Genomic DNA, 14,105 nt, shown 5'->3' on the forward strand with positions numbered 1-14,105 from the left:
TCTTCCTCCTGTCGCGACGGATGCTGTTTTATCCCTTTGGTCAAATCTTACAACTCGATGTTCAATTGACTTTTTTTACCACATATCAAATTTAGAGCACGCAAAGTCGGTCCATGGTTGATTTTTTTCCAGCATCTTATCACTTCGCACTCGCCGTTGATTGAAATAGTGCACGCATCGCTGTAATGTCAGATCCACTATTGAAGTTATTGGAAGAAGTCGAACCCCTTTCAATACACCATTAATACACTCAGACATGTTCGTCGTCATTATCCCTCGTCTCCATCCCCCATCATGAGCCAATGACCATTTTTCTTTTGGAATGTTTGACAAATAGATGAAAGCTGCTGCATTATTTGTTCTAATTGTCTCCATTGTCACATTAAATTTTGCTACTTGGTGTTGTATCCCTGCTTCCCAACATAAGTCTTTCAAGTGAATGTTTTTGAACTTACTGTTGAAATTAGAGCAAATATGCCTCAAACAAAAACGATGAACACCACGAGGAGACTTGAAGTCAGGGAGATCTTGCACTGCACTTGTTATACTCGCATGTCTATCAGATATAAGACACACACCATTACACTCTCTGGTAACATTTCGTGCAATATTACTGAGGAACCAATGCCAAGACTCATAATTCTCTTCATGAACAAGCGCAAATGCTAGCGGCAAAACCTGGTTATTGGCATCCAAAGTTACTGCTATGAGTAGTTTGTGCTTATATTTGGTGTACATATGGGTACCGTCTACGCTTATTATGTTGCGACAATGTCGAAAACCATCTACACATGGTTTGAAGGCCCAAAACACAAAGTTCAAAGTTTTATGTGGATAATCATACGGTCGAAGATGCTTCCATTCTACAATAGTTCCTGGATTGTACTTCGACAAAGCTCCCATATATTTAGGAAGCAAAGTTACAGAGCTTTCCCATGTACCATAGATTACCTCCACCGCGCGTTTTAAACTCTGCCATGCCTTAGCATACGATATATCATACCCATATTTTTCTTTAATACTTTCTCTCACATATTTGATCTCGTATGCAGGATCACAACGCACGATTCCCAAAAGTGTGCTGGCTATCATGTTTACATCAAGGTTGTGGTGATCTATACCGACTTGGGTAGACATGCATGTGTGATCATCACCATATTTTGTGATCATGAAGTAGCCTAAACTTTTTTTGAACGATGCTCGAAGTCCCCACCCACAGTTGCCACCTTCGGACCAGTTCTTGCATTTGACCTTCCAAATTGTCGGAGACCTTTGGACAACGATATATTCACGTCTCAAAACCCGAACAGAAAAATCCTTCACTGAAGCTATTAAATCACCTTTGCTCTTAAAAACCATTTTTACACCGAGATCTGGTCTTTCAGGATTGTAAAAGTTTGTTCGTGAAGAAGCAGGAATACCAAATGAATCTGGAATTTGTTCGTCGTAGACTTCATTGAAAAATTGGGGAATTTTACGTAAATGTTGCTCTGGTGCAATAGGAATGTTCTCTATCATTGTTGCTCAAGACATTTACACACGCGCCGATGTCCTTTCATTTGCATTCTCAACATGATGATCATCTTCTCCGTCACTTGATGTAGCATAAAAATCATCATCGTTATTCATGACATGATGCGAACTGCCCCCAAATAAATCATCTTGCTCATCCATGTGTTCTGTAATTGGGGCGGGAATATTTGTAGCCTCAGCAGAACTATCAAAATGTCTGACATGTGTGGTATTTTCTTCAGGAGCCCATGAATTTAAATCCAATTGGCCTGTTCTACTAGAATCCCATGCAACATCAACTCCTGATGGAACCGTGATATGATGATCTCAACCCCCTGAAGTAAATCCAATTCTCGTGTTCTATTCATCCCCCATGCATAGTCTTCTTCAGTGTGAGACGTGATATGGTGATCCCAAGGACCAGTGTCGATCCCAGAGTAGGTCTGAGCTGACTGTTCATCGACGTGATACATAGAAGGTCCCACTTCATTCAAACCTACTGTTCCCAAACCTTGCGTTATTACTGGCATGACTGCATCAAAATCGTAATCACTTACGTTCTGTAACACTTGCGATGAATCAACATACAAGTACATGCAATCCAGTGTCGGCAACTCAAATATAAATTGTAGACTATCATCATATGTGATATAGACATGCTCTTCAATGTAACGAGACAACGAGCTATAACAATATTTCGTTGACAATTTGATGCAGAATTTTGATGGCTCGATCTCCAGCTTGCGATGAAAATAATTCACCAATTGAGAAAATGCAGTAGAGCGAGGGATTTTAATGGGCCTGGTCGCGGGAATTATATCCAACCCTACCATCTCCAATAATGACATAGCCACCTACGTAAAGTAAGGTCCTGACAGTATCCATGTGTCTGAGAAATATAAAACATAATTAATATTAAAAATATAAAATATAACAGAATTATATAAAATAGTATAATGCAACCGAAAAAAATTATAATTACATTAATACAACATAAATAATACAATTAAAATATAAGAAATTATTGTAATTACCTTTTCAAATGTCGTTGTACGAAATTTGAAATTAAATGAGCTACCGGAGTTTAATATCTGCAATAAATTACAAACATTATCAGATATAATATACATAAAACAATTCAATATAGAAAGAAAAAACAGATATTCGACTTAGACTCGGCAAAATTCTCCCAAATTCTGTTACTCAGCACAATTCTCCCAAATCAAATTCTGAATTATTGAGACTCGGCGCAATTCTCTAAAATTCTGATATTCGACAGAAAACTATCAAATCAAATTAGGAATTCCAATAATCACACGATCGACGCAATTTATAAAGGGAGGAGAATCACGGATTCTTTATAACTAACAAAAAATACCACGGAGTGAAGAAAAAAAAGAGTTGCGCAAGAAGAATGCCGAAAACTTGAGCTGAAGGACTGATGAATTCGCCAAATACTCGGTGCAATTTTATTACATATTTTTCAAAATTGTTTTGTATATAACCACACAAATTAATATGACAATAAAAATTAATATAATTTACTTATATTAAACTTTTAAATAAGTTATTTCAAAATATATAGTTGGATAAAAATATTTTAATTAGAATTATCAATTTCTTATATTACTTTTGTGGGGACCCGGACGCTAATCATATTCTTAATCATGATTGGGACAATTCAATTCATTATAATAAACAGGGTCTAAATTTTTTGTTTTTAAATGCGGAATGTAATGGAATTCAATCTAATATGCATATCAGTACAAAAGTACAAGTCTTGTACAACAAGCATCAAACTCAAACTAAGGTTCAACAAATAAATGTCAAGTGCTGAATCCTATGTACAGCAACGTCAAAGTCCGTAGTCTCCACTCTAATCACGATCACTCATCATCTCCTCGACCCTGATCCTGTCCCACCTGTTGCCATGCACACATACAAACACGACAACAGCCGGATAACTCCGGTGAGAATAAACTCCCAGTTTAAATCAACGAACATGCAATCATATAAACAATGTAAAAGAATGTAACAAATATCAGTAACATGTATCAAAATCTGAAACATAATCAATACAAAATCGTAAATCAGACTATGACTCCACGTCTCAGACTAGACTCAATCCTAGTCTAGGGATCCCGGTTTCCAGACGTTGGCATTCCTATATCGAATTCAGTAATAGAAGAGACTCCAATTCTATTCAATCGATATAACCAAACATCCAGTGTCTTGACCTATCCGTCACAGACTGTGGCACTATCGCCAATTCACTATCTTGTGACAATGTGCAATGTGTCAGTGACGATTCCATCACTATCGGCACTTATGTCACAAGATCACTCGACTAATACTCATCTAATACATGCTTCTATAAATCAATAGAATAAGCATATCAATTCAAATCATTGTAAATACTAACAATAAGTATGTGATTTAGGGAAACTCAAGTATATCCTACTCGAGTCGTTCTCCCGGTACCACATTGACTTATACCTTTATCTTATTGCAGTTCTGACGCCGTTCCTGTCTGGAATTCAAATTCTCTCAACACTCAATCTGGCAATGACAATATCAATAGTACCATATCAATATACTACTCTAATCAATACCAATTCTGATCAATCTGGATTTAATTCAAAATCAACGAAATAACGGAACAATCTGAATATCCCCGTCAATACCATATCAACAGATAATAATTACAATCCATAACTGATATCCAACAAAATCTGTAATCAATCCATAATCCAAATCTGTCCAATATCAATCGATATATTCTGAAAAATCATAACAATTCCATAATCAATCTGTTTCTCAATCTGACTTCGATTCTACGATGTCTAACATGTCAAGAACATCATATATGAATCATATCCGATTCTGAAAATATCATAATTTCAAGACATATCAAAACATAACAAAACTTACGTCCATTTGTAGCCTGCGTCAATAGGAACACATTGCTGAAGTCGGATTACAATTCGGACGGACGGATTTCTCGTAAATCAAAATCTAGTATCAAAAGTTGGAAATTTGCTCTGAAATCCTTTGTTCCTTCTTTCTGATTGTTTGAGGAATAAACGTTTCTTTATATATATATATATATATATATTGCATGTTGAAGGCAAATGGCGTAACCTCCACTCAGCACGTCTCGCGCTCGGGCGGTCAAAAATATCCGCCCGGGCGCGGAAGGTTCGGCCCTCGCATTTCATACAGTCGCGCTCGGGCGGTCAAAAACTTCTGCCCGGGCGTGAGGTGTTCGACTTTCTGGCATTATTCAATGGCGATCGGGCGGTCAAAGACTTCCGCCCGGGCGCCAACCCTTCGATCCAAATTTTGAGCTTTTCATATTATTTGCCCAAATCTGATCTCGGAATGGCCCGGCTATAACTACATCAGTTCATAATCAATAATCTCAGCTTAACAGAATCAAAATCTCAGGCATTACATTTCTCCCCCCCTAAGATACGATTTCGTCCCCGAAATCACAGGCAATCAAATCATATCAGAAAGAAATGTAACAGAAGCTAAATAGAAAACTCACCTCAGTTAAATAATGCTGGGAATTCCTGTCTCATATCTGATTCAGTCTCCCAAGTAGCTTCTTTAGTGCCATGACGAGTCCATTGACCTTTTACAAGAGTAATAGTCTTCGTTCTAAGTTGCTTTTCCTTGCGATCGATAATCTGGATCTATTTTTCAACATAGCTTAGACTTTCATCAAATTTCTGCCTCGTCTGGCTGAATAATGTGAGAATCATCAGGGAGATATTTCCGCAGCATAGATACATGAAAGACGTTATGTAGCCCCGATAATGAAGGCGGTAATGCGAGTCGATAGGCACAATCTCCTATCTTCTCGAGAATCTCATATGGACCAACGTATCATGGAGACAACTTCCCTTTCTTGCCAAATCTGACAACTCCTCTGAAAGGTGAAATCTTCAAAAATACTCTGTCTCCTGCCTCAAATACCAACGGTTTGCGTCGAATGTTGGCATATTTGGCTTGTCTGTCCTGTGCTGCCTTCGTTCTTTTCTGAATCAGTTTCATTTTCTCTGTCATATCTCTGATCATATCAGGTCCAATCTCAGGAATCTCAGAGATATCATCCCAATACAGAGGGGATCGATACTTCTTTCCGTACAACGCTTCGAAAGGCGCCATCTCAATACTCGTTTGATAGCTATTGTTGTACGAAAACTCACAGAGAGGCAATTCATCTTGACAATTAGTGCTAAAATCAAGCACTACAGCTCTCAGCATATCTTCCAATGTTTGAATCGTTCGCTCTGACTGTCCGTCGGTCTGTGGATGATATGTGGTACTAAGATGAAATTTCAGTACATAGAGCTTGCTGCAAACTCTGCCAGAAGTGCGAAGTTAACCGAGGATCACGGTCCGAAACAATCGACTTCGGCACTCCGTGCAATCTGACTACCTCTCTGATATAAATATCGACCATCTGGTCATATCTGTACGTCATCTTGTATGGAATAAAACATGCAGATTTGGTCAATCTGTCAATCACAACCCAAATCGCATCACAACCTCTGGAGGAACGTGGTAACTGCGTCACAAAATCCATGGAAATGTGATCCCATTTCCATTCAGGAATAGATAAACTCTGCAATAGACCTCCTGGTTTCTTTCTTTCGGCTTTCACCTGTTGGCAATTCAAACATTTGGATACAAATGTAGCAATATCAGCTTTCATTTGTTTCAGCCAGTATTTTGTCTTCAAATCGTTGTACATCTTTCTGCCACCAGGATGAATGCTAAAACGACTGCTGTGCGCTTCTGTCAGTATCCGCTGTCTAAAATCTGAAACATTCGGCACAACAATACGATTATTCACATACAAAACACTGTCATGAACCTGATATTCCAATTAATGTCCAGCTCTGACCATAGCAATCGAATTCTGTACATTCTGATCCACTTTCTGAGCCGCTTTAATTCTCAAAATCAGCTCTGGTTCGGCTTGAACAGCCTATAATCTAATCGGTCTATAATCTGTTTCAAATACCAATCTAGACAAATAGCAATCTTCTATCAAATTTGAAACACCAATCGTCGATAAGGATAAAGAACATACCTTTCGACTCAGTGCATCTGCTGCTGCATTAGATTTCCCCGGATAGTACTTGATTTCACAATCGAAGTCTTTAAGCAAATCAAGCCATCTTCGCTGTCTCATATTCAACTCTGACTGTGAAAAGAGATATTTCAAGCTTTTATGATCAGAATAGATTTCAAACTTCTCACCGTAAAGGTAGTGTCGCCATATATTCAAAGCAAATACAATGGCAGCCAATTCAAGATCATGAATTGGGTAGCGAGTCTCGTGTGGCTTCAGCTGTCTCGAGGCATAAGCAATAACATGCCCTCGCTGCATCAAAATACGACCCAATCCTCGGTGAGACGCATCACAATAAACCACAAAATCACTAGTACCTGATGGAATCGTCAAGATCGGTGCACTCGTCAGATTTTTCTTTAATTCAAGAAAGCTGGTCTCACATTCTTCAGACCAAACAAATGGAGCATTCTTCTGAGTCAACTGAGTAATTGGCTTGGCAATGCTAGAAAAATCTTTAATAAATCGCCGGTAATATCCTGCCAAACCCATAAAACTGCGAATCTCGCGTACTGAAGTCGGTCTCGGCCAAGAAATCACTGCCTCAACCTTACTGGGATCAACTGATATACCGTCTCCGGATATAATATGCCCCAGAAATACAACATGTCTCAACCAAAACTCACATTTTGACATTTTAGCATACTATTTCTCAGCCCTCAGAATTTTCAATACAGTTCTCAAATGCTCGGCATGGTCAATCATATTCTTCGAATAAATCAAAATGCATCAATGAATATAATAACAAAATCATCAAGATACCTCTGGAATATTCAGTTCATCATACCCATAAACACAGCTGGAGCATTAGTCAAACCGAACGGCATGACAATAAACTCATAATGTCCATACCTGGTTCTGAATGCTATCTTCGAGATATCAGAATCCCTGACTCTCAGCTGATGATATCCAGATCTCAGATCGATCTTGGAATATACTGAAAAACCCTGCAACTGAATCAAACAAATCATCAATGCGAGGCAAAGGATATTTATTCTTTACCGTTGCTTTGTTCAGTTGCCGGTAATCGATACAGAGTCTCATCGAACCGTCTTTCTTTCGAATAAACAATACTGGAGCACCCCAAGGAGACACGCTCGGTCTGATATACCCCTTGGCCAATAAATCCTCTAACTGTTCTTTCAACTCTTTCAACTCAATCGGTGCCATTCTGTACGGAGCCCTCGAAATCGAAACTGTACCCAACATCAACTCAATACTGAAGTCTATCTCTCGAATCGGAGGCAAACCAGGTATCTCATCTGGAAAGACATCAGCAAACTCACACACCACTGGCAAATCTGCCAATGATGGACTCGATTTCAGTAAATCAACTGAATAGACAAGGAATCCTTCCGATCCTTTCTGCAACAATCGAGTCATAGATAATACGGATATCAAAGGAATTCTAGATCGAGAACCCTTACCGTAGAATTTCCACTCATCAACCACATCCGGTCTGAATCTCACAATTTTGTGGAATCAATCAACAGTAGCTCTGTACTTGGTTAACATATCGATACCGATAATACAGTCAAAATCAGACAACCCAAGCACAATACAGTCTAACTCAATCTCATGCCCATCATACTGTAGCATACAAGATTTAACAGATTTCACTGATATCAAACATGTCCCCAACGGAGAAGAGACATATACTACAGCAGATAATGACTCAATAGGCAAAGAATGCATCAAAGCAAATCGCTCAGATATGAATGTATGCGATGCACCAGTATCTATCAATACATATGCAGGATAACCTGAAATAAAACAGTTACCTGCAACAACATCGTCAGGTGCGTCCTGAGCCTGCTCCTCTATCAAAGCAAATACTCTGGCCTGCTGTATAGGAGGCTGGCTAACTGTCTGACTACCTCCTGGCCTCTGCTGTGACTGAGATGGCGCTGGCTGGAATGAATGAACAGCGGCTGATCGTCTATCAGTCTGTGCCACTGATCCAGATGATTCGGCACCCTGTGATCTATGAGAATCTCTCTGGGGGCAGACTCTGGCAAAATGTCCCTGTTGCCTACAAATACGGCAACTGCCGAACACTCCTCAGCACTGCTCGGTGGAATGCTTCCCTCCACAAGTGCTGCAATAAGGTCCTGTATAACTCTGGCCCTGACCGGTCTGTCTCGAGCCACTAGAACTGGATGAACTGCTTCCAGATCTTTTGAACTGCTTCCCTCTAGCTTTTAAGAAATCCTTCTTTCCACCACTGCTACTGCCACTCTCAAACCGGAGAGGTGGTTACTGTGGTCTCGGTGCTGGAGGTACAAACGAAGCTCCTCTCTGTCTCATCAGACCGATTTCGGCTCCCTTAGCTCTGTTCAAAGCATCAGTAAAATTATTCGGTCTCCCGGTATTCACCAAGGTAAAGATTTCCGGATTCAGGCCATTAATGAACTGATCAGTAACGGCTTCGTCATTCTCGACCACATGTGGAGCAAATCGTAGCAGTGTAGAGAACTTGGCCACATATTCCTCGATGTTCAGCTGACCCTGTCTCAAGTTTGCAAATTCTGCTCCTTTGTCCTTCCTATACGACATTGGAAAGAACCTCTGATAGAATTCAGTTATAAAGACATTCCAGGTAATAGTCATACCTCGATGCTCCAAGGCTCGCTTTGTTGTAATCCACCAGTTCTTTGCAACATCATGCAACTGGTGCCCTATTAGATTCACTCTCCGCTCATCAGTGTAATCCAAGGACTCAAACAACATCTCAATGTCGTCTAACCAACTCTCGCAATCAACTGAAGTCTCAGTACCCTTCAGAGTCGGTGGATGGAATGACTGAAATCTCTTCAACAATGTCTCCATTGGTGTTGCTGTTACATCCATTGGAGGATTCAAAGTGCTACCCTGTTCCGGTACTCTTCGAGGAGGCATATCTGATTATCAAAAGGGTTAGCAACAAAATACCACAAATCTGTTTCAATCCTCCTCCGGATCATCTTACTGCTGATCAAGAATCGGTTCTGATCTAATATCAATAATACACATTACCATATCAAAGTCAGATAATCAGGTAAACATGTATTAAAGCAGTAAATCATGCTAGCAATCAAAATCAAGGAAGAAGAACTCAATCTACCCCGCTCACTAGCTTCTATCTCAATCTAAAGGATCTATCGCTCTGATACCACCTGTTGTGGGGACCCGAACGCTAATCATATTCTTAATCATCATTGGGACCATTCAATTAATTATAATAAACAGGGTCTAATTTTTTTTTTAAAATGCGGAATGTAATGGAATTCAATCTAATATACATATCAGTACAAAAGTACAAGTCTTGTACAACAAGCATCAAACTCAAACTAAGGTTCAACAAATAAATGTCAAGTGCTGAATCCTATGTACAGTAACGTCAAAGTCCGTAGTCTCCTACTCTAATCACGATCACTCATCATCTCCTCGACCCTGATCCATTCCCACCTGTTGCCATGCACACATACAAACACGACAACAGCCGGATAACTCCGGTGAGAATAAACTCCCAGTATAAACCAACGAACATGCAATCATATAAACAATGTAAAAGCATGTAACAAATATCAGTAACATGTATCAAAATCTGAAACATAATCAATATAAAATCATAAATCAGACTCGTGACTCCACGTCTCATACTAGACTCAATCCAAGTCTAGGGATCTCGGTTTCCAGACGTTGGCATTCCTATATCGAATTCAGTAATAGAAGAGACTCCAATTCTATTCAATCGATATAACCAAACATCCAGTGTCTTGACCTATCCGTCACAGACTGTGGCACTATCGCCAATTCACTATCTTGTGACAATGTGCAATGTGTCAGTGACGATTCCATCACTATCGGCACTTATGTCACAAGATCACTCGTCTAATACTCATCTAATATATGCTTCTATAAAACAATAGAACAAGCATATCAATTCAAATCATTGTAAATAATAACAATAATTATGTGATTTAGGGAAACTCAAGTATATCCTACTCGAGTCGTTCTCTCGGTACCACATTGATTTATACCTTTCTCTTATTGCAGTTCTGACGTTGTTCCTGTCTGGAATTCAAAGTCTCTCAACACTCAATCTGGCAATGACAATATCAATAGTACCATATCAATATACTACTCTAATCAATACCAATTCTGATCAATCTGGATTTAATTCAAAATCAACGGCATAACGGAACAATCTGAATATCCCCGTCAATACCATATCAACAGATAATAATTACAATCCATAACTGATATCCAACAAAATCTGTAATCAATCCATAATCCAAATCTGTCCAATATCAATCGATATATTCTGAAAAATCATAACAATTCCATAATCAATCTGTTTCTCAATCTGACTTCGATTCTACGATGTCTAACATGTCAAGAACATCATATATGAATCATATCCGATTCTGACAATATCATAATTTCAAGACATATCAAAACATAACAAACTTACGTGCAGTTGTAGCCTGCGTCAATAGGAACACATTGCTGAAGTCGGATTACAATTCGGACGGACGGATTTCTCGTAAATCAAAATCTAGTATCAAAAGTTGGAAATTTGCTCTGAAATCCTTCGTTCCTTCTTTCTGATTGTTTGAGGAATAAACGTTTCTTTATATATATATATATATATTGCATGTTGAAGGCAAATGGCGTAACCTCCACTCAGCACGTCTCGCGCTCGGGCGGTCAAAAATATCCGCCGGGCGCGGAAGGTTCTGCCCTCGCATTTCATACAGTCGCGCTCGGGCGGTCAAAAACTTCCGCCCGGACGCGAGGTGTTCGACTTTCTGGCATTATTCAATGGCGCTCGGGCGGTCAAAGACTTCCGCCCGGGCGCCAACCCTTCGATCCAAATTTTGAGCTTTTCATATTCTTTGCCCAAATCTGATCTCGGAATGGCCCGGCTATAACTGCATCAGTTCATAATCAATAATCTCAGCTTAACAGAATCAAAATCTTGGGCATTACAACTTTGCATTAACATAAACATATTTATAAGATTATATAAATTATATTAAAGTTACCAAAGTTATAGAGTAACTAAACACTATTTCATATAAAAAAAATTTTAAATTTTTTTTAAAAAACGTAACAAAATACTTTATAATTTCATTAATATTAATTACAATAATATTAACTCATTCTTATATTAAATTAAATTAATTATATTAAAAATACCAACCTTGAAATATTTCAAAAATCACAATATCAATTTATTATTTTTTTTAATATTCCAATTGTTTTTTAATATCACGATTAATATTAAAAATATACTATTTAACTAAATTATACTTAATCACATAATGTTAGTGAACAAAATTATAATTACATTAATATACTATAAATAATACAAACAAAATATTAAAAGAATTACTTAAATTACCTTCTCAGACGTAATTTTATGGAACTTGTAATAATATCAATGGACGGTGCTAATATCTGAAATAAATGACAAATATTATAAAAAAAATTACACAAAAGAAAATATTACTTCTTAATATATAATTATAATATAATCAACAAAATTAAACATTACCTCTTGATATATCTTCAAATGAAAAGGATGATAAAATAAACAAATAATATTAATACAAGGTCGAAGTAGAAAAGATGAATTTTGTGCATATGAATCGGATGAATGCGAGAATGATTACGAGGAACAAATATTTTCGGTAGATGAAATGAAAGGGGAATACATGCTATTTGAAAGAGATGAGCATTTATATTTAAAGTGGGGAAAACACGGAGTGGACCAAATTCTTTGAATTCGTGCCCCACTTCTTTTTATTTTTTTATTTTTTTTAAAATAAGTCTGAATCCGGTACAGTGAAATGCGGATTGTACTAGTTTTGTAAACCCTTTCATTTTGCAACATTTTTATAATGTTTTTTTTAATTTATTATATATTTTTTAAAAAAGCCCTAATTTGTGTGGAGGTGTTCCGAAATTAACAGCTACTATAATTAGAATCAATTTTTTTGAATAAAAATACTTTACATTATAATAAAGAGCTATTTAAGCTCGTCACATCAGTGATGTCAGATCATCGATTGATATTATAACGACGTCACTGTGACGGGGACAAGGATCATGAGCTTGGAAAGTCCAAACATAGAAAGAGTCCTTGAACGGATTAAGCCCATCTAACCAAAGCCCTCCAACTATAATTATTAAAAGGCTAGTGCACGACCTAGTCTTCGATTCCATATTTTATAATTGACAAACCTCCACAGGAGAATTGTTGTACAATAAAATTCTCTCCTCTTTCTCAACCTAGAAGTCGAAGCCTCCCTCCTATCTACCATAGGGATTCACGCCTCATCATAAAATTTTGAATTTATTGCTTATTAAGCAATATTTTATTTATAATCTATCCATGGGTTCTTATTTTCTTAGGTCATCGTTGATTCTCTTCTAGTTTTTGTGAGGCTCAATTATTATAATTCCAATTAATTAAAAAACAATAATGATTTAATTTAATCTGCGCCAGAAAATATTTAAAATACTTAAAAATAGGCCTCAGGGTTTGAAAAAATTTCGACATGTGTGATCTCCCCATAAATAGGACATATCAAAAATTTTAAAATACCTTTAAAAAATGAATTCTAATTATTTTAGAATACCGAATAATTCATTCTATTTAAAATACCTTTAAAAAATGAATTCTAATTATTTTAGAATACCGAATAATTCATTCTAGGACCTTATAGTTTTTTTAATGCAAACTAGGAGATGAACTTTGTTATCAACGGTGGACTTAGGGGTGGACGCGTGTCGGGTTTTCGGGTTCGGGTATCCGAAATTTTGGGTGCCCGACAAGTCGGATAGTAAATTTTACTACTCGATACCAACCCGATCATGTCGTCAGTTACCCGAAATGATCGGGTATTTTCGACTGTCGGGTACCCCGAAAAAAATTTAATTTTTTTTTGAAAAAATATATATTTTTCACATTTCAAAAAAAAACACGTCATTACATCGAATTATGGCTAGTCATTATATCATATTATGACTAGTACATTAAAAAAACACATGTATTTTTCTACATTTCACAAAATATCATGTCATTATATCATTTTATGATTAGTCATTTGTCATTATATCGGGTTATGATTAGCCACAAAAAAATACTTGTATTTTTTAAATGAATAGACGGATAGACCCATAATTTTTATATATATAAAAAAAATTTCGAGTACCCGATACCCGATCGGGTATCGGTTAAATTCCCGATCGGGTATCGGTTAAATACCCAAATCCGAACCCGAAAATTATTTTCGGGTATCGGGGTACCCGACAAATCTGTTTTTAAAAAAATACCCGACCCGATCTGGTTGTGTCTGATCGAGTACTCGATACCCGAAAATAAACGCCCACCCCTAGGTGGACTTGATAGACAAGATTATTTAAAAGTTTTCAAGGAAATTTTCAAAAGACACAA

General features: G+C 37.4%; 1 protein-coding gene across 1 annotated transcript; it reads right to left on the bottom strand.

Moving 5' to 3' along the window:
- Window positions 1-269: 269 nt before the first annotated feature.
- LOC142541808 (uncharacterized) lies at window positions 270-1,518 on the bottom strand. The gene is made up of 2 exons (XM_075648268.1): window positions 456-1,518; window positions 270-361 (listed from the first exon to the last, which is right to left on the bottom strand). The coding sequence occupies exons 1-2, from the start codon at window positions 1,516-1,518 to the stop codon at window positions 270-272; spliced, it is 1,155 nt and encodes a 384-aa protein (XP_075504383.1).
- Between the last annotated feature and the right edge of the window lie 12,587 nt (window positions 1,519-14,105).

Source organism: Primulina tabacum, chromosome 4 (genome assembly GCF_025594145.1).
Source record: "Primulina tabacum isolate GXHZ01 chromosome 4, ASM2559414v2, whole genome shotgun sequence".
Classification (NCBI taxonomy): Eukaryota; Viridiplantae; Streptophyta; class Magnoliopsida; order Lamiales; family Gesneriaceae; genus Primulina; species Primulina tabacum.